This window comes from Elaeis guineensis, chromosome 1, assembly GCF_000442705.2.
Source record: "Elaeis guineensis isolate ETL-2024a chromosome 1, EG11, whole genome shotgun sequence".
Lineage (NCBI taxonomy): Eukaryota > Viridiplantae > Streptophyta > Magnoliopsida > Arecales > Arecaceae > Elaeis > Elaeis guineensis.
The window spans coordinates 176,983,398-177,003,003 of NC_025993.2; the positions used below are offsets into that span (position 1 = coordinate 176,983,398).

General features: G+C 38.1%; 1 protein-coding gene across 1 annotated transcript; it reads right to left on the minus strand.

Moving 5' to 3' along the window:
* Positions 1–8,806: 8,806 nt before the first annotated feature.
* Positions 8,807–19,456, minus strand: LOC105039814 (uncharacterized). The gene is made up of 9 exons (XM_010916093.4): positions 18,731–19,456; positions 18,495–18,605; positions 16,519–16,580; positions 16,185–16,421; positions 15,929–16,096; positions 15,715–15,764; positions 15,469–15,601; positions 12,657–12,694; positions 8,807–9,189 (listed from the first exon to the last, which is right to left on the minus strand). Exons 1-9 carry the CDS (start codon positions 18,768–18,770, stop codon positions 9,093–9,095), a joined length of 936 nt encoding a protein of 311 aa, XP_010914395.1. The 5' UTR covers positions 18,771–19,456; the 3' UTR covers positions 8,807–9,092.
* Positions 19,457–19,606: the final 150 nt, after the last annotated feature.

Sequence of the window (19,606 nt, forward strand, 5' to 3'; positions counted from 1 at the left end):
CAGAGCAGGTTCTAGAATATGATATACATATGCATGCGTAGATTAAGGTGTAATCTATAAGTTTAAATTTGAAATTCAAAATTTGAAATTCGAAATTCAAAAAGATTTGAAATTTGAAATTTGTTAGAAGTTTCAAATTTGAAATTCAAAATTTAAAATTTGAAATTTGGTTGAAATCTCAAATTTGAAATTTGAAATTTGAAATTTGAAATTCGAAATTTGAAATTCAAAATTCAAAATTTGAAATTTGAAATTTGGTTGAAATCTCAAATTTGAAATTTGAAATTTGAAATTTGAAATTTGAAATTCAAAATTCAAAATTTAAAATTCAAAGATTGAAAATTCGAAATTTGAAATTTGGTTGAAATCTCAAATTTGAAATTTAAAATTTGAAATTTGAAATTTGAAATTCAAAATTTAAATTTTGAAATTTGTATATTTAGATATACATGATCCAAGTAGCAAGTAATCTAATTGGGTTGGTTGCCATGGCCGTCCGGTCATAGGAGAAAAGTAGGGTTTAAAGGCCCTCTCTTCCCATTCGATGGGGTCTCCTATGGCGGTAGGGGTGCCGATGCAATTATATCCCATGCCGATGAAGCAGCGAAAGGACTTAATTAAGAAATTTATCATGAATGTGTTAGATTAGATCTAAAAGAAAATTTATGATTTATTTTGAGTTATTTTCTGTTATGAAATGAGCAATAGAATTGCTGTTTATGAAATGTGCTGACCCGTTTGTGAAATGAGTTAACACATTTGGTGAACAGAAAATAAAATCTTTCAAATTTGAAAATTATTTTCGAAATGCCAAACCCTGACCCATCAGCCCAAGTACTTAATTAAAAGAATTAAGTATTGTCTAGTAGGTCTAGAATTGTGAATTAAGACCTAAGACAATTGCATAAACTTTTGGGTCAATGGGTTAGATGAATTAGGTCCATAATTGGGTTAGACCTAAGGTTAGTTTAAAAAATGGACGAATTGGAGTAATTGGTCAAATCTAATCAAAAGTTGAATTAGATTAGGTCAAGGATACTCTAGACTCAACTTCAATAGTTGTAGTTGAATGGGTCCATGTCTTTAACTAGACCAAGATGGACTTAATTCATGGCTACGCGGTGGAGCTCTATTTACTAAGTTGATCAAAATTAAAACTAATGAACCGGTTGGTGTCTAAGGTAAGTTCGGCAGTTTTGACCAGTGGTTCTTAAGCGGGAGCTACTCGCATTGATTCGATCATTGACGAGTTAATGGCAAATCCCCACCACTGATTTCACTTACCTGGCCAATCTTGTAAGTTAGATTTTGATTAGATCACTTGGTGATTAGAGCTCACCCATGTCATTAGGTAAGTCAGTATGACTGATTTAGGTGCTCCTAATGCCAGCTTTAATTAAATCCTTTTTAATCTGACTTGGTGAAGTCAGTGGGAGGATTGAAATTGGCTGGATGATTTCTTCTCTACTATTCTTTAATAAAATCCTCAAAATTATTAGGTCCCTAAAATGATTAAGTTATAATGATAACTAAGTCATAGCCTCCCATTAAGTGAATGATAATGAGTCCATTAGTTCAATGATCATTGGAGGCCCAAAGGCCTGGTGCTCATTGGCCAATGGAATTATTATTCATAATATGATAATTTGATTGAGTCTTTCTGATGGTGGTTAGGTTGGCCGGCCAAAGTCGGGCCTGATCATTTATTGGTCTGATTCACTAAATTAAGTCATGTTAATGGTTGGACCTAACCAGATCTTTTCAGTGGAGGCCAAAGCCTACTGATTAGGTTCTGGGGCAAAATCAATTACTAGAAGTTGTTTAGAGAAACAACTGGTTAAGAACCTACCCATAGATGCACATGGGTTGACCAACCAAAGTTGGGCTCGTGTGTAGTCTGTGTGGATTCTAGTACCCATTAAGGAATTAAAGTAATTCCTCGAATTGGAGGATGAGGCTACCAGTTTGTAAAAATATTGGGAAAAACTTTAGACTAAAGTCCAAGTCTTTAGTATTAATTTATGTACTAATAGAGGTCTCGTTTTTCTTTAAGCAGCTATGGCCACTACCCTGTCGCTCCGGTCATTATTAGATAATGACAAGCTCATGGGACCCAATTTCGATAGCTGGTATCGAAAATTGAAAATCGTCCTTGAGCATGAGCGGATCCTTTATGTAGTAACGGATCCAGCACCTGAGGAGCCAGCTCCGAACGCTAGTAAGGCGATCCGAGATACTTACTTGAAGTGGCTCAATGACCGCACCACCGTTTGATGTATTATGCTGGCAGCAATGAATGACGAGTTCAGCCGAAGGTTTGAGAATGCCCAGCCACAGGAGATGCTTCAAATGTTGAACGACTCCTTTGGCACGCTTGACGACGTTGAAAGGCACAAAACTAGTTGTGCTATTTTCAATGCTCGGATGAGGGATGGGGCCTCAGTCACTGATCATGTACTGTATATGATCGAGATGATTGAGCGCCTAAGCAAATTGGGCTTTCCTCTGCACGAGCAGCTCGGTAAGGATGCGATCCTTAATTCCTTGCCCAAGTCCTTCCTCCCATTCCTTACTCATTTTCGAATGACAAAGCCTGCAGTAAACTACCACGGATTGTTGGGGTTGCTGCAGAACTTTGAGAAGGATCACCAACTCCATAAGGAGTCGGTGAATGTAGTGGGAGGGTCTTCTTCTCGTCGTCAACCCTTTGGGAAGGGGAAGAAGAACAAGAAGAAGAAAAATAAGAAGGTACAATCTCATGCTGGGACAGTAGCACGGGGTCAGACCAAGAAGCGCAAGCATGACCAGAGCCAGGCGGAGTGCTTCTTTTGCAAGAAGCACGGGCATTGGAAGAGGAACTGTCCTCAATACATTGCCTCCCTGGACCCGAACAGGCCAAAGAAGAAGCAAGATAATTATATGATAACTCCTTGCAACTTTTCGATTTGTGATACTACTGCCTGGGTATTGGATACCGGAAGCCCTTATCATATTTGTAATTCGATGCAGGGTCTGCAGGTCAGTAGAAGATTTGATGAAGGCGAGAGGTTCCTGAATGTTGGAGATGGAAGCAAAGTTCCAGTTCTAGCTTTAGGAATCATGAGTCTTGTAATCAATTCTCGTAATGTAATTCTGAGTGAATGTCACTATTGTCCAAGTTTTTTATTAAATATTATTTCTGTAGGCCTTTTGGCCATGTACGGTTATGATTTTTTAATAAAAAGAAATATTTGCAATATCATTTTGAATGGTGTTACAATATTTGTTGGACAATTAAATAATGGAATTTACTTACTATCACAGCCTGTTAATGTGGTTCAAAAATTCGGTAAACGCTCTAGAATAGATAATGTGTCAGAAGTCTACCTTTGGCACTGTAGGCTAGGTCATATCAATAAGAACAGGATAAACAGGTTGGCTCAAGAAGGAATTCTTGAAGTTAGTGATTGTGAATCACTTCCAACCTGTGAGTCCTGTCTTCTTGGAAAGATGACCAAATCACCTTTTACTGAAAAAGGTGAGCGAGCCAGTGAACTCTTAGGTCTGGTACATTCTGATGTATGTGGACCCATGAGCTCAAGTGCAAGAGGTGGATTTTTCTACTTCATAACCTTCACAGACGACCTATCTAGGTATGGGTATGTCTATTTAATGAAGCATAAGTCGGAATCATTTGAAATGTTCAAACTATTCCGAAATGAGGTAGAAAAACAAACTGGGAAGTGTATTAAAACTCTTTGATCTGATCGAGGAGGTGAATACCTTTCCAATGAGTTTCTGACGTATCTAAGGGAGAATGGGATTCTCTCTCAGTGGACTCCTCCTGGAACACCACAGCATAATGGTGTGTCTGAAAGGAGGAATCGGACCCTGTTAGACATGGTTCGATCCATGATGGGGTTTGCTGGTCTGCCGATCTCCCTCTGGGGATATGCGCTCGAATCGGCTTGTTACCTTCTAAATAGAGTTCCGAGTAAGTCTGTAGCCAAAATGCCATATGAGATATGGATAGGACGTAAGCCAGTACTCTCGCACCTTAGGGTTTGGGGGTGTCCGGCTTATGTTAAACGTTTAATTACAGACAAACTTGGACCTAGGTCTGACAAGTGTAATTTTATAGGGTACCCAAAAGAGACCAAAGGGTATTATTTCTACCTTGCTGATGAGCAAAAGGTGTTTGTCAGCCTTAAGGCAATCTTTTTAGAAAAGGAGTTCCTTAGTGAAGGAACTGTTGCCTCTAAAGTCGAACTTGACGAAGTTCGACAGGTGAAAAAACCGACACATGTTACTGAACCTGAACCGGATTTGATTAGATCAGATCCGGAGCCCATTGATTATGCACCCTTAAGGCGGTCTGGTAGAGTACCACATCAACCAGACAGATATTATGATTTCTTGGTCCGGGATGGTGATCCTATCGAACTTGATGAAAACGATGAGGATCCGATCACCTACATGGATGCAATGCAGAGACCTGACTCTGAGAAATGGCTAGAGGCCATGAAATCCGAAATGGAGTCCATGAAGGTCAACGATGTGTGGACATTGGTTGACCCACCCGAAGGAGTAAAACCCATAGGGTGTAAGTGGGTCTTCAAAAGGAAGAGGGGTGCAGACGGAAAGGTGGAGATCTATAAAGCCCGTCTGGTTGCCAAGGGATATCGTCAACGTTATGGTATAGACTATGACGAGACGTTTTCTCCTGTGGCAATGCTCAAATCCATTCGGATTATGCTTGCGATAGCTGCCCATCTGGACTATGAAATCTGGCAGATGGATGTGAAGACAGCTTTCCTAAACGGAGAGCTGGACGAAGAGGTGTATATGATACAACCTGAAGGGTTCACATCCACAGATGAGTCTAAGGTGTGCAAGCTACAGAGGTCCATTTATGGACTTAAGCAGGCATCTCGGAGTTGGAACATACGTTTTGATAGGACGATCAAAACGTATGGCTTCGTTAAGAACGGAGAAGAACCCTGCATTTATAAGTGGGCTAATGGTCCAGCAGTAGTATTTCTTGTATTGTATGTGGATGACATTCTCTTAATCGGGAATGATGTCCCTGCATTACAGGGAATAAAGATTTGGCTATCGTCACAGTTCTCCATGAAGGATTTGGGAGAAGCTTCCTACATCCTAGGGATGAGGATCTATAGGGATAGATCCAAAAAGTTGCTTGGCTTATCCCAGTCCACGTACATTGATACTATGCTGAAAAGGTTCAGCATGGAAAATTTCAAGAAAGGCTATCTACCGATAGGCCATGGAATTTCTCTCTCGAAGAGGGATTGTCCGACAACACCTCAAGAGAGAGAGCGTATGGGTAGGATTCCATATGCTTCGGCAGTGGGATCTATCATGTACGCCATGACATGTACATGATCAGATGTGGCATACTCACTAGGGGTAGTGAGTAGATACCAATCTGATCCAGGAGAGAATCACTGGAAGGTTGTTAAAACCATCCTGAAGTATTTGAGAAATACTAAGGACCAGTGGCTTATATATGGTGAATCGGACTTGAGACTTATAGGGTTTACAGACTCTAGTTTCCAGTCTGATCGCGATGATAGCAAGAGTATGTCAGGATTTATTTTTACCCTTAATGGTGGAGCTGTCTGCTGGAAGAGTTCCAAGCAGCACACTGTGGCTGATTTAGTATGCGAGGCGGAGTATATTGCTGCATCAGATGCTGCCAAAGAAGCGGTGTGGCTGAGGAAATTCATCACCGAGCTCGGAGTAGCACCCTCCCTTGTTGGTCCAGTTCTGCTCTACTGCGACAGCTCTGGAGCCATTGCTCAGGCGAAGGAACCAAAGGCACACCAGCGGACGAAGCATATTCTGCGCCGCTACCATCTCATCCGGGAGATCGTGGATCGAGGTGACGTCGACCTTCAGAAGATCGACGGGAAGGAGAACCTGGCCGACCCATTCACTAAAGCCATTGCGGTGAAGGAGTTCAACGACTACAAGTCGAAGATGGGTATTAGATACTGCACCGATAGGCTTTAGGCCAAGTGGGAGATTATTGGGAATAGTGTCCCAAAGCCAATCGTCAGCCTGTTGACGGTTGTGCTCCTTTTGTATTAGTACATGAATTATAAATAAATAAAAGTTATTTTGATATTTTTTCATCACAAATGTTTCATCTTCTAATGAACTCCTGTGTTGTGGTGAAGTCCTTAGGACTATTTAGACTCGACAAAGGAGGATTTGTCGTTTAGTCCTTAAACATGTTCGCGACCAAATGATACGTTGTTACCAAGGACGACAATATTTATCGAGCATAGGTCGTTGTGTGCCATATGGGTTGGTTGTCCTCATAACCAAAGAGTGTGGAGACACTGGTATGGCATACAGGTGAGATGTAATGGTACATCTGCACTGAACGTGACCAACTCCGGAGCTATTTCTGCTGTCAAGATTTACTCCGATGGGATATGGGTATAAATGTCTCTCCGATCTGAGACCGTCACGGTGACTTGCAAGCAACTCACTGCACTTAGGCACTGGACTACCTGAATTTCTAATTCAGTAACGGAAGGTTGCTGGGTGTAGTCAAGTACTTGACTTGTCGGTGCGTGTGTCAAGATAGGATTGACCACTCCAGTTTAGGAGCTGTGTACAGTCGTGTTTCAATTTAGCAAAACCTTGGCCAGGGTAGTCCTAGTGAGGAGTCACAGGACTAATTGAGTTGAGCACGATTCGGATGATATCATCAGGGTTGACAGTTTAATCCTGAGTCATCCTAAACACAGGGGTCAAAAGGGATGAATTATACGGTAACCATATTCACGTAGGTTCTGAATGTTGCGATTGCGATTATTCGACCTATCCGGTCGTCGGGTACCATTGCTAGATGGTCACTTCGATTAGTACAGAAATTGGTTCCTGTGCTACCGGCTTAGGTTCGAACCTGCGGGGTCACACACATTAGAGGTTCCTTTCTGATCTGATGGTTGATTATGAGTCTTATCTATCTGGAACTCTATGATTGAGAATTAGGATTCTCTAATCATGAGTTCCACATATTTTGGGTACCGGGGTCAAAAATTTTGAATTTCGAATTTTGAATTTGAAATTTGAACTCTTTGATCAGGGTTTCATATCGATGGTCTCTGATGCCTGATTGCCCATTGGATTTGGACTCAACATTTATGAGAGGTTTAATTAGTGATTTAATCACTAATTAACTCAATTTGATTGAGTAATTATTTTTGGATCAAGTCCAATTGAATTGGATTCAGTTTGGATTGACCCGATTAGGTTAAATGTTGACCTAATCGCTAAGGTGGTTTAGTCCCTGATTTGATCAGGAGTTAGGTTTAGTTAATTCCTGATTTGATTAGGATTTTATTAAGCCTAATTAAGCCTAATTATGTTGGATTTAATTTGGTCTAATTGTGCTCAACCTATTTTAAACTAGGTTGGCTCAATTTGAATCAAACCACCTTGTTTTAAATTTCCTGTGTCACCCAACTTCCTTGCACCCATTTGAATTCACGAGAAGAAACTTCTCGTGAAATTTTTCTCACGTAAAACCCTTCCCCACGTCCTCATTTGTGCGCCATATGGATGGATAAATTAATTAGTTAGCCATTCAAATTCAAAGCATGTTTGAATTTGAATGGATAACTTATCACTTGCCCTTTCATCCTTATCCATTTTGTGCGCCACATTACTTACACGAGAAAAGGTTTCTCGTGAAACTTTTTCACGCACAAAGAGCCACGCCCCTTCTCTTCTCACGCCCAAAAGGATAGGGATAAGTTGGTTTTCGTTTGAATTCAAATTTGATTTGAATTCAAATGTGTAACCTCTTGTCTTTATCCTCTCACGCGGATAAGACACGTTCGACGTTGTTTTAAAAAGAAGAGAAAGGTGGGACGTGCGTAGAAAAATTAGGAGAGAAACTTTGGGGCGTGAGGAAGGCTTCTACGTAAGGTGAAGGTCCAAAACCTTCCGAGAGAAAAAGAAAGAAAAGAGAGAAAATTGGGCGCAGGATTTTTGGTGTGTACCCTAGAGTTTCTACCTAGGGTTCGGGAAGTGAGATTGGTGTGCCATGAGTGTCGTGAGTCCACCAAATTTCAGAGAGAGATCTATCAGCCTCTCAAGTAACTGTGCAGACGATCCGGAGCATCCGAGAAGTCGGCACACATCGATCGAAGGAGTTCAATCAACATCTGCCATCAAAAGGGTGAAATCACGAACTAGCATTCGTAACGAGCTGATCAGACGGGAGCTTCGTGTGGACGATCCACAGAGGCCAGACAGTTGGGTGGCTGCGACATGACAATCAAAGCCCTCCGACGGTGATCAAATTACGGTGATCGACTACCCGCAAAAGGTGATGTGTTCTGAACACAGTACTGTAAAACGTTTACTGATTCAAATTTGAATTTCAAATTTAAATGCATGCTGTTGTATCATATTTAGATCTTAGTGTAGGGTTAATTAGTATTAATTAATGAGATTAATTAATAATTTTGCTGTAAAATAGTAATTTTGAAAAAAATTTAAAATTACCATTTTGCTCCTGCATTAAATTTTTGCTTCAAATATAACAATGCACAATCTCAAGGCTGCCCTTTCGAGTGGCTAGCCCAAATGCAATTAGAAATAAGGCGACAGAATCTCCTATAATTTTGAACAATGTTAGCTCAAGTGATTCCACTTCTGCTGATTTTACCATAGTTGTTTCTCGGCTTAACCAGGAGATTTCATCAGTTGGCCAGACCAAGATTTTGTTCAGTAGCTGAAGTTTCTTGTTCTCGAGTTAGTGCTCCTCAGGTAATCAAATGGATGTCATAACAGCTGAATTTATTTTTTATTTCCTTGGAATGATGAATGCCATGTACAATAACTAACTCAAGTTGAATGATCAAATCAGATAATGCAATATAAATTACAAACCAAATTGGTAAAGGAAAGACGACCATTGAAGAATGATTAAGCCAGCGTATCTATGATGGATCTGGTGTGGCCTCTGAATGCAAACATGGAAGGAATGGTGGCATTACTTGTTAGAATGTATCGACGAGCTCACATCCGGAAAGTGGCAGTAGATTAACTTGGAATATCCACCACAATTAGATGGCCTTCATTCCAGCAACTTCTCGTAGCTTCTCGCAGACAATGAATGTGATTGTGGTCTGGGGACCTAATCTTGCAAAGGTAGCAAAACCTCTGATACATAAAATATGGATGCAAAAGAAATTATTACACAAGTATTCAAATGTAAAGGGTGCAAATTGAAAAGGAATTATTTCAACCAGCTTAATTTATTCAAGCAACAGTTTCTTTTGAGTTTTCTTAGACAGCATTCAGGCAGCAATATTTGCCGATTGTATATAACAGAAGGTATGTCTTCACGCCCATCAAGGATAAATGAAAGTTCAAAAGAAAGTAGACAATGTATGGCAGATGAATAAATAAAGGAAATAAAATGATTAACTAGCTTAGGTTGGGTAAGGGTATGCTCTGCCAAGAAGTGGAAAGAGTAAGCTTTTACTGGTACTTATCCACAGATAATAGTACTTAAATTTCTGAGAGACATACATAATAGTTCTGTCATTGGGTTCATATAAATAAAAAGCATGCTTCACCATGAATTAACCCATGCTTTCAGGTTAAACCATCCAGGCATGTGGTCAAAAAGAACCAGGGGAAATTGACACCCAGTTCTTTCATTGACCGCCATCTGATGATTGGTCCTCACACAGCCACTTTATAAGTAGTCTTGCAAACAGTTCGGCTACTTTTTGCACATAGGACTTAGACCTGTTTCTATACCTGATTTATATACATTTATGCATGGGCCATGGATCAAAATAAAATGCCAATCAAGAGGCAGACAACAACTTCGTCAAACAATAAGGAGAAATCCACAGTAGTTATGGTACTCAGGTCAGATAGCCAATAACAAGTCAGTTTGATTGGCCTGAGGATCTAGCACATAGGACCATATCCTGATAATGATGGAAATCTTCAACTATCTTCATTTAGAAAATTATTTGTTTATCAAAGTTGCCATCCCATCTACAATGATATGACACCATTCTAATCAGATGTCTTTCCTTTTTTACTAATTTTCAGGTCCATACTGTTTCCAGAGACGAATAAAAATAGCATGTCAACACCTCCTATCTAATCATAACAGAAAGGGTCTCAACCAAGAAAATATCATGGTCATTGTTGCATGCCAAGCAAAATTTAGACCCTAGTTGCCAACATTATTGACCCTGCGGCATGCTAAATAACAAACTAACTCCAGTTATTGCATTTGTGAATTGTAGGCATTTACCGCTCTAACATAATGGGATTTTTTGATGCAATCAGCAGACAGGTAAAGTCCACTATTATACATCTTACCTTCTTCTTTTGTTTTTGAAAAGTATGGTTGGAGTACCACCTTCTCTGTTTGGACCCTGAAATTTCCTCAGCACATATGCAAGGGAGATGGGCACCAACTGGAGGACCCAAGTCTCACTGGCTTGCCACATTTGTTGTTGCTTCTTGTTTTCAAGGTTCCCATTTCCCAAATCCCTTCATCCATATCCTTCCAAATCAGTATAGGGTTCAGGATAGCCTTCATTTTAATAAACTGCCCAATGTTTGCGTTACTTCTTACTTAGTTGTGGAAATTTTGAAGAAAACATAAAAAATATTTGGCAGATGTACTCCATAAAGTTATTTTGTGACCAACTTAGAAGGTAATAAAAATGATAGAATGCTATAAAAGGTCCTGAAGGAAGATACATTTAAAGAGCAGACAGACAAGACTCAAGCAGAAGAAAGCACCTGAAAAGATGGGAAAACCATAAATTGCTAACAGGGAGATCTCATCCCAACTTCGTTCTAAAGTGAACTCTTGTTAGCATGCATGTTTACCATGACTAAATACATCAAAGAATGTGTCTAACTCCTCAGTTTCTTACTGGAAAAAGATAACTAAGAGTTACCACAAGAGAATTAAAAAAACCATAAACTGACCGACCCTTTATAATCATGATACCAAGTATTCAGTCCATCAGTTGTATCTAAATAAATCAAAATTGAACTTTATCCATGAAGGTCTCTCTGTAAATATTTCTCACATAATTCTCACATAGTACAACCATCAACATTGCAAAAAAAAAAAAAAAAACAAGGCTTATCCTATTTTTTGCAAATGAGAATTTTGATCTCATTCATGATGAGATAACAATGTCTATGTCATTTGCAGACACACTCCTGAAAAGGAAAGATGAGATTGAAAATTGAAATGGACTGATCTGGAGGAATTTGGCAGTTCAGCCTCCAAGGATATCACTAGGAATGATCATTTGGGGTGCCAAAAGAGATACGACAAACAAAGCCTGGAGTATTTCTCCCCTCTTTTCTTCTCAAGTAGAATCCATTGTTTCTTTATAATTGAACAGTTTAATCAAAGCATAGCAGTAAATGATAAAATGGAATCATTCCGTTATTTTTTAAATGGATAATTTCTAAAACTCAAATGCCTTTAGTTACAAATACATCTAATTATATTAAGTTGTCAACACTATCTGAAGCTTGATCAGTTGATTCCTCATTTCTTAAATTTAACTTAACAGAGGTAGAGCCAGGGGATCAGTTGGGGCCATGCCTGCACCACAACACCACCACCCCCCCCACAAACCAACACAATTTTTTTTGAAAAAAAAACCATAGGAACTCTGCTATTTCTCTCTTGAACTCGGTCGTTCTCATATGCCAGTTTGGATTCTCAGATTGGGTTTGTCCAGCAAGCAAATTTTAGATATCTTAGAAAGTTAATATTCATGCTAAATAAGGAAGTTGTTCTTGTCAATCAAGGGAGCAATCCTTATTGGGATATGAATTGACCGGAGAAGAACTTGATGAACTCTATTCACAAAATGGTACTGTTGAAACTAAAGTGGTTATTTTTTACTCATGTGGCCATTCCTTCATTTACAACTTTGATCCCTTCCCTCAGCAGTCTGCTCTTGACCTGCAACATATGGCATGTCCATATATGCCTTCCTTTCTCTGTCATAGTGGCAAATTAACTACTTGACCATCTCTCAGCATGTTTCATCACTGTATGCTTTGTGCAAAGACGAGGATCATATTTACATGGTTCTTTACTAAAGTTTTAAAGATTTCCAATCCTTTTAAATTCCTATTTTGTTATCTTAATTTCTATGTTTCAAGTCAAGAACATGATAGAATAGGATAACAAAAATGGGTTTGAAACTTGATAAGTTGTGTCTTCCCCTTTTTCTGGGAGAACAAGGAGGGAGAACCCACCCAATTTTTAAGATAATTCAAAGGAAGAAAATACAAACTTATTAAGGCCAATGGTAATGAATTTTAAGAGAATTGATTGTAGGTCTTCAATTGAAATCATTACACATAACATGTTTAAATGATTTGATATGGTGTACATACTTTAGCAAGACATTACACAAGAAAAATGGCAATCATGAAAAAATAAAGCTCAGATGGCTAGGTTAAAGCAGTACAACCATGTTCAACACCAGCAATGATAAATTCACCAAATTATATAAATAAAACTGATTCAGCATCAGGCACACCCAAGAATGCTTGTGTGCCATCAATATTTGCATCAAATACTCTGATGTTTGATAAAGTTAGCAAATGATCCTCACCCTTTATAAAGTGCTCTGAAGCCCTCCGTAAGCACAACCTGAAAGCAACCCAACAACCCAACCAAAAAACAAAATAAGGAGACAAAAAAGAAGTAAGAGCTCAACAAAACCATAAGCATCTTTTTCCTCATCTTGAATCTTAAGAAGAAGATACTTCAGAATTATGAACAAAACCAATTAAAAGAGGGGGAAAAAGCATGGGCTGTTCGCAAAAAGTTCATCTTGCACTATATGCTAGATCAGAATCACAATTTTACAGAAGATACAACCAAAAACATTATAAGCATTTCAGTCTACTCCCTTTAAGATCAACAACAAAAAAGTTAAGTATTTTAGATGTCTTAAAGCAAAGAAGGAAAGAATCACTCTTTATCTTGATTTGGCTCCCAACTAAGCATGGATGCTGAAAAAATTTAAAGCAATGGTTTCACTCGCTCAGCTAGTCAGTCTTAAATGATATATGTAGTGTATGGATTGCATAGAGGTAATTGAGAAAAACCTGGTTGGGTAAACCCATGAATACAAGACTTAAATTGTGATAGGAAGCCGCAAGCCAAACCATGAGGCAATCAGGTAATATTCATGCCAGCATGGGGAAGAGAAATAATTATTTTAGGACAGTAGTACGATTGAAGTCATGATCCGGAACCTTTACCGTTGTGGTATGGACCAGTATGGTACAATACTGAACTCTTAAGAGAGGGTATGTCTCTTGGTGTTTGCACAACAAAATAGATGTAAAATACCATGTAAATCAATGTCGCAACCATATGGATGTGGTACCTTATTGATACGATCTTATATGGATGATTTGGACTGATAAAGATTTGTACTTTAATCCTTGGATGATACTATCTCTAACCTTCTAGATAGATCATGTGGATGGCAAACTTTTTGTGATAGCATATCATCATAAGACTCTGTCTCTATGTGGATAATTTTTGAAAGAAGTGATCCATGAGTTTTAAATGATCTGATATCATTTAAAAGATGAACAAAGCCAATTTAAAACATGTTGCTCTACAAGACAGATGCCCAGTAACTAACAGAAAATGCTAACCATGTCACAAGGAGGGCCATAAGTGAGCAGCTGTAGAGTTTTAGCTTAACCACTTCAATAGGAAGAACATAAGCAAATGCCTAATAAAGTCATCCATTATAGCACAAAAGATAAAAAAATAACACAAACTGCTGCACTTTTGATATCATCTATAGCCTGTCCAACCTCCAGCACCATTGTAAAATGGATTTCATATTTTATTAACTATGGCTATTCTATCAACATACATACATGCACACAAACATGCATATATCTGTGTATTTATATATAGTCTTCCTGAAGTTTCATGCTTAGCATCACTGCTTCTTCCTTGACAAATGACAAATTATTAGATGCAAATACAATCTGCAATCTGCCTCAAGTTTTAGGAGGGGGATATGTGTACTGCATGTAGAATTTCTATTCAATATAACAGGTGACGATGTACATGGCTATTAGATGAGTAATGTATTTTTAGCCATATAGTGGGCTCAGGCACCACCGGCCCAAAATTAGATTGTTGACATGCATTACAACACTTTTCTTAATTTTCTTCAAAAATTACAGAATGTTACTTAAAGAATAAATTGTTGAAATCACATCTACAAGAAGACACTGGAAATGGGCTTTAAGGTTTTCTCAAATGAGAGCAAACTTAAGCCTTTTGCAGTAAGATTGATTGTCAATCTAATTTCAACACTTCACTGTTTTTGGTCTAAGATCAACAAAGGCCAAAAAAAAAAAAAATGTTTAGTTAAAAATTCCCAGATAACAACTCATTCTTCATCAGGGAAGATGCAAATGGTGATCCATCCTCCCTACACCTCAAGATTAATTTATCTGTTGCTTCCTTTAATGTTGCCCTCATTAGCATGACAGATATGAATCTAATTCATATAAAATGTATAATAGAACATCTAGTGACTCTATCTATATCAAATATATTTCTCCAGAAATGTAAATTATATGGTTTACTTAGGAATTCTACACTACAAATTCAAGAGGAAACCCATTAATGCTTTCACAGGTAAGTATAAATTTAAGACTCCTCAGCATGCAACATAGCTATCTTGTAATCATTCATACATCGTTATTTTACATTTGTGACATCCAACACATTTGTTAAACTCATAGCAATTTGTTGGCTTTTGGATGGACTAAAATAACCATGTAAGAATTGTTGATACTGTTCACATCCTTAGTAGATCTCTATTACTTGATCTCAATGCCCATTATACTCTGGGTGAAGGTATTTTGCAACCCAAAAATATCTGAGTTCTAGGAAGCCAGTGAGTGTTAAAGCCAGTATTGGCTTTTGGGTTTGATCCCACTTTTGTTCCAATTCCTAATTCTGAAAAAGAAAATCAGGAATTACAAATCAAACAATTTGATGTTTTTGAATTACCTTTTAATCAAGCATTATGATTGCAGACCTGTAACTTCTAATGATTATGAAATGCTGTATAATTTTTCATGTAAATGTGCTAGCTGCCCAGGTGGGTTGCTGTGATTGTACGATGATGCTGGCTTCATATTTATCTAGATACAAAATTTTATCATGGCACGATGATGATGGCTTCATATTTCTCTATATACAAAATTTTATCATTGCACAGACCTGATAAAATGAGGCTAGGCCCCTAACTGGCAAATAAAACGAATAGACTACAAGATTGTACCAACTTATACTTGATATTCGACACAAAATGTATATGAGAAATATTGCTCAATGTGCAGAAAAACTTTGCATCATGAAGCATTTGTGTTTAATACCCGGTAAGCACAATGGAATCCATTTCTGTAACTTCTGACACCCGTGGGTTCTTGTTGCAACATAAGGCGGGTTTTGATCATGTCGATGGGTGCTGTTACTAGGGTTCCGACTGTTCCAGCTATGCAACTTGAGCTTCAAAAAGGCATAGACTGATGTTAGTTATTTCTCAGCATTCTAATCTAAAAGCAGCTTCAGAGTATAATTCACAGATCTAGACAACAAGAATAACCAGGAATTCCTTATACATGAGATGTAGATGAAAACCTTCTTCAAGAGGTGTCCATTTGAGCAAGGCCTGAATCAGAGGAAAGTAAATGAAGTTATCTACAAAAGCAAAAGCCTGAGTTAAAAAAAGGGATAAAGAATAATATATTATTCAATTAAATATTTAAAACAATGTAAAATGCCTGCTAATAAGTAGAGAAAGAAGGGTGGGGTGCATCCGATGAAGAGCTAAACCTGCTTGGATTCATCATATGTTGCCATCTGTGATGCAGTCAAAGAACCAGCTCTGGCCATTGCTGGGCCAACACCTTTCCAAAGTGCTCTTATGCCCTCCTCTGACATGATTTTATGCATCTCTCTAATAGGGCCCCTTCTGGTGTTTGAGTTCATTTGCAGCCTCACCTGCATACATGCACAGGTAAAGAGAATTCTCCATTATGTAGGGATTATCACAACAGTTCCATAGAATTGACAGTGTGCAGTATTCTACCTTTAAGACTTCCGTTGGATTGGTCAATGCAGTTGCTATGGCACCAGAAAATGCTCCAGATGCAACCTTCACAAGAAAATTAGTTGATCCAAACATGTAGTCACAAATACATTTGCAAGGCTCATATAAGCCTAACCTAAGACCTCCATAAAGGACAGACCTAGTCAATGCAGGTCCAAGGCCCAAATATAGTGCCCTAGGGCCTTCGCTTTTAATTATTTGTGCAGAAAGTTCTCCCTGCAGGTTTCAAAGATTGTGTTTAGCAACTATCTCCAATATCAGAAGAAAGAAATCTAATAGCTTGATGAGACAGCTAGTAGCCATGGAAAGATACCATCCCAATCAAGTTCCCTCTTTGGCCGGCAAGCTGCATCTGAAGTCTAACTTTGAGAACATCTGCACCACCAGTTTCATTTTATACATGTATCAGCAGGTAAGATTTTTCATTTGGTATATACAATTTCAAACAAGGGATATTAAATATTAAAAAAAAAAAAGAAAAAAAATACTAAAAAAAATATTTAGCATGTTATCTTCTATATGCCTCAAAAAACTTAAAATGCCGGAGTTACAGTTCTAACCAATAGTATAATCAGCCAAAATATATACACGTGTCAGATGACATTTCTAAAAGTTTTTTAGTACCTCTATCCCTAACCAAGCTCCAATTGCAAGAGCTCCTTTCCAGTGTCATTATGGTGGGTTGAACTCATAGCTAAGAGCCCAAACCTTAAGCAGTCTTTAGGCTTTGCAAAACAAGAATTTGTTAAGTATCCACACTGTTGGATGTGTATCAGACTCGCCTATATGTGGCCAACATAGAAAATTGAGCTGGACATAAGGCCTGTGTAACATTGCTCCACTCTGTGCACTTTTGTGACCCATTTTCACTTCTTTCAGCTTTACAAATGTAACTTGAAATCTTCAATCAACATACAGCAAGATGATGTTTGCCTTTGTTAAATTTCAGTGACCAAGGTACAATGTCATTGAAATCAGTCTTTAGAAAATCTAATAACTGAGGCAGGCCTTCTATTTTTAAGTCTTGCTCCTACTTTATGCAACATCATTTACTTATGTCTAATTCCACTCGATATCTAGTACACTAGGAAGTATGGACAAAATCAGCACAAGTTCCCTTCTTTAAATATTGTCAGCATTGACGAAGTCAACAATGATGCGAACTCGCTAAACATATGCTTCCCGTCCATTTCATGAATTTGACTTCTTTGGTTCTTGATATCAAAGTAGTGTTTAAGCCATCACTCGACAAAAATTTTGTAGCCACCAGTCTTTTGTGCCCAGCACAAAGACTTCAATCATAAGACTTCCATTGATTCACCTGGATGTGTTGGTATTTATCATATAAATACTTCACAACAATTTCCACTTTCCAGACAATCACGATGGAATTAAGAATTTTTGAAATATCCCAAGACAAGTCCTTTTGCTTTCTAAAAGGTTCTAAAAAAGTTTTGCCATGTCATGTAGGCAATTTTGGAGATAAATCTTCTCTAAACTTGTCTAAGTAAATTATAATTAGCAGTCAATGTCTAATAATATTATACTCTCACCCACGCGCGCCCACAAAAAAAGTATTTATTCAATGGCTTTTGATTATTCAGATTCAATTTTTAAAAATTTATGTACATATCCATGCCAACGTGCACTTGTAATCATATTTCTCATATAACCAGAAGTTTCTTGAACATTCCACAGCATGAAAAAATAGTTAAAAGGTTCAGATTATCATTGGGAATCAAAAAGAAGAAGAAAAAGAATAAAGAAAAAGAAAACAAAGATATAAAATGATTTAAGTAGACACTTTGGGCATCATCAACAAACTATCTGTACAAATTGTGGTGGAAATTTGAATTACCATAGCCCCTCCCAAAATATATGAAAAGAAATATGAATAAGCAGTGTAGATAGGTATCTTCTTAAAAATCAAAAACAATATGAAAACATGAAAAGCTATATCAATCCTATAAAATAATGGTCGTCTATAAAAAAGAAAAAAAAGTTCATACGCACGTAACCCTAATTCACAGTATCCACACTTTATTCCCATCCATAACCATTCCTACAAGGCATTGTGGAGATTCATATCATTCAAGTGCATTAAAGGTGGTTTCAATCTCAAAAAGTCGTACCAATCCTAACATTTATTCTTCGTTTAGGAATTCCGAAAAATCTAGATATCTTTATCCATCACTAGACCAATCCACTTCATATGACATCCAGAAGAAAATGGAATCAAATCAAGATGCTAAAATAGGAAGACAAAAAAGAAAAAAGGAAAAAAAAAACCTAGAGGATGCGTGACAGTGGTAGCAACAGCAACCGCTGCACCACTGGTGGAGAAATGGTAAAGGGCATACGGCACGTCAGATCTCTGCTTCCCTTCACTTTCCATAAGCCCTGCAAATCATCCAAGAATTGCGCGCAAAAAAAAAGCTTTAAACATATGAAAAAACACGGTGGCTCAAATTATTCCTATTTCAAGAAATACATAACAAGTAATATCGATATTCGGATAAGCGTACCTCCGGATGGAAATGATCTTGGAGGCTCGGAACTCCCCATTCCTCCACTTTGATAAGAAGATGGCCTCGCTATTCCTCCCTCTCGTTTTCGTTATTCTTCCACCGGACAGGGGCAGGTTGGGGGAAACGGTTTGGTCTGCGTCACCATACCCACACGCCATATCCCGGATTTGATGACGCCGTTAACGACCCTTAAGACATAATTGTCATTATCTGTCTCAAATTTATGAGCAAACAGCAAACTATATAATAAAAACGAAGAAAAAATATCTAACGCCGTAAGATGACGGCTCTTGGGTGGTTGGATTGGTCTTGGACGGTTGGATTCGTTGGGTCCTTGACTAGGTTTTATTTGGGCTAAATTTTCGAGACGGGATGGGTTGGAAATTGCTGACGCCGTCAATCCTCCAGGGGCTCCACAAAGAAAGCGTCAATAGGGGCAAAAAACACGGCATGTCAAACTTGGAGAGCAGAGGCTCAAAACCAATGAATGTTATTGTTCTCCAATCAGTATTTACACGCACGCATCCATGGCTTTGACGATGAGAAGACATTAAATTTGTCCCTGGATGTTACCTCCGGCTGATTGGATGCCCCTAGGTTTTTCTAAACCACATAATAATAAAACATGATTTTTTTTTTTTGTGAAGCAGATTTCATGAAAACTGAGAAAAGACCTATTTTTATAAAACTTCTGTACATTTTTCAGGTTCAATGACTTGCCAATTTTAGTAGAGCAAGTCTCCCGGAAAAGCAAATAGCCATTTTGTGAAACCGATTCATTTTAGATCATCTGTGAATCTATTTTACTAAAACTGGTCAACAAAATAACCCCTTGGTATGCATTCAATGGAGAAGCACAGTCAACAAACAGCA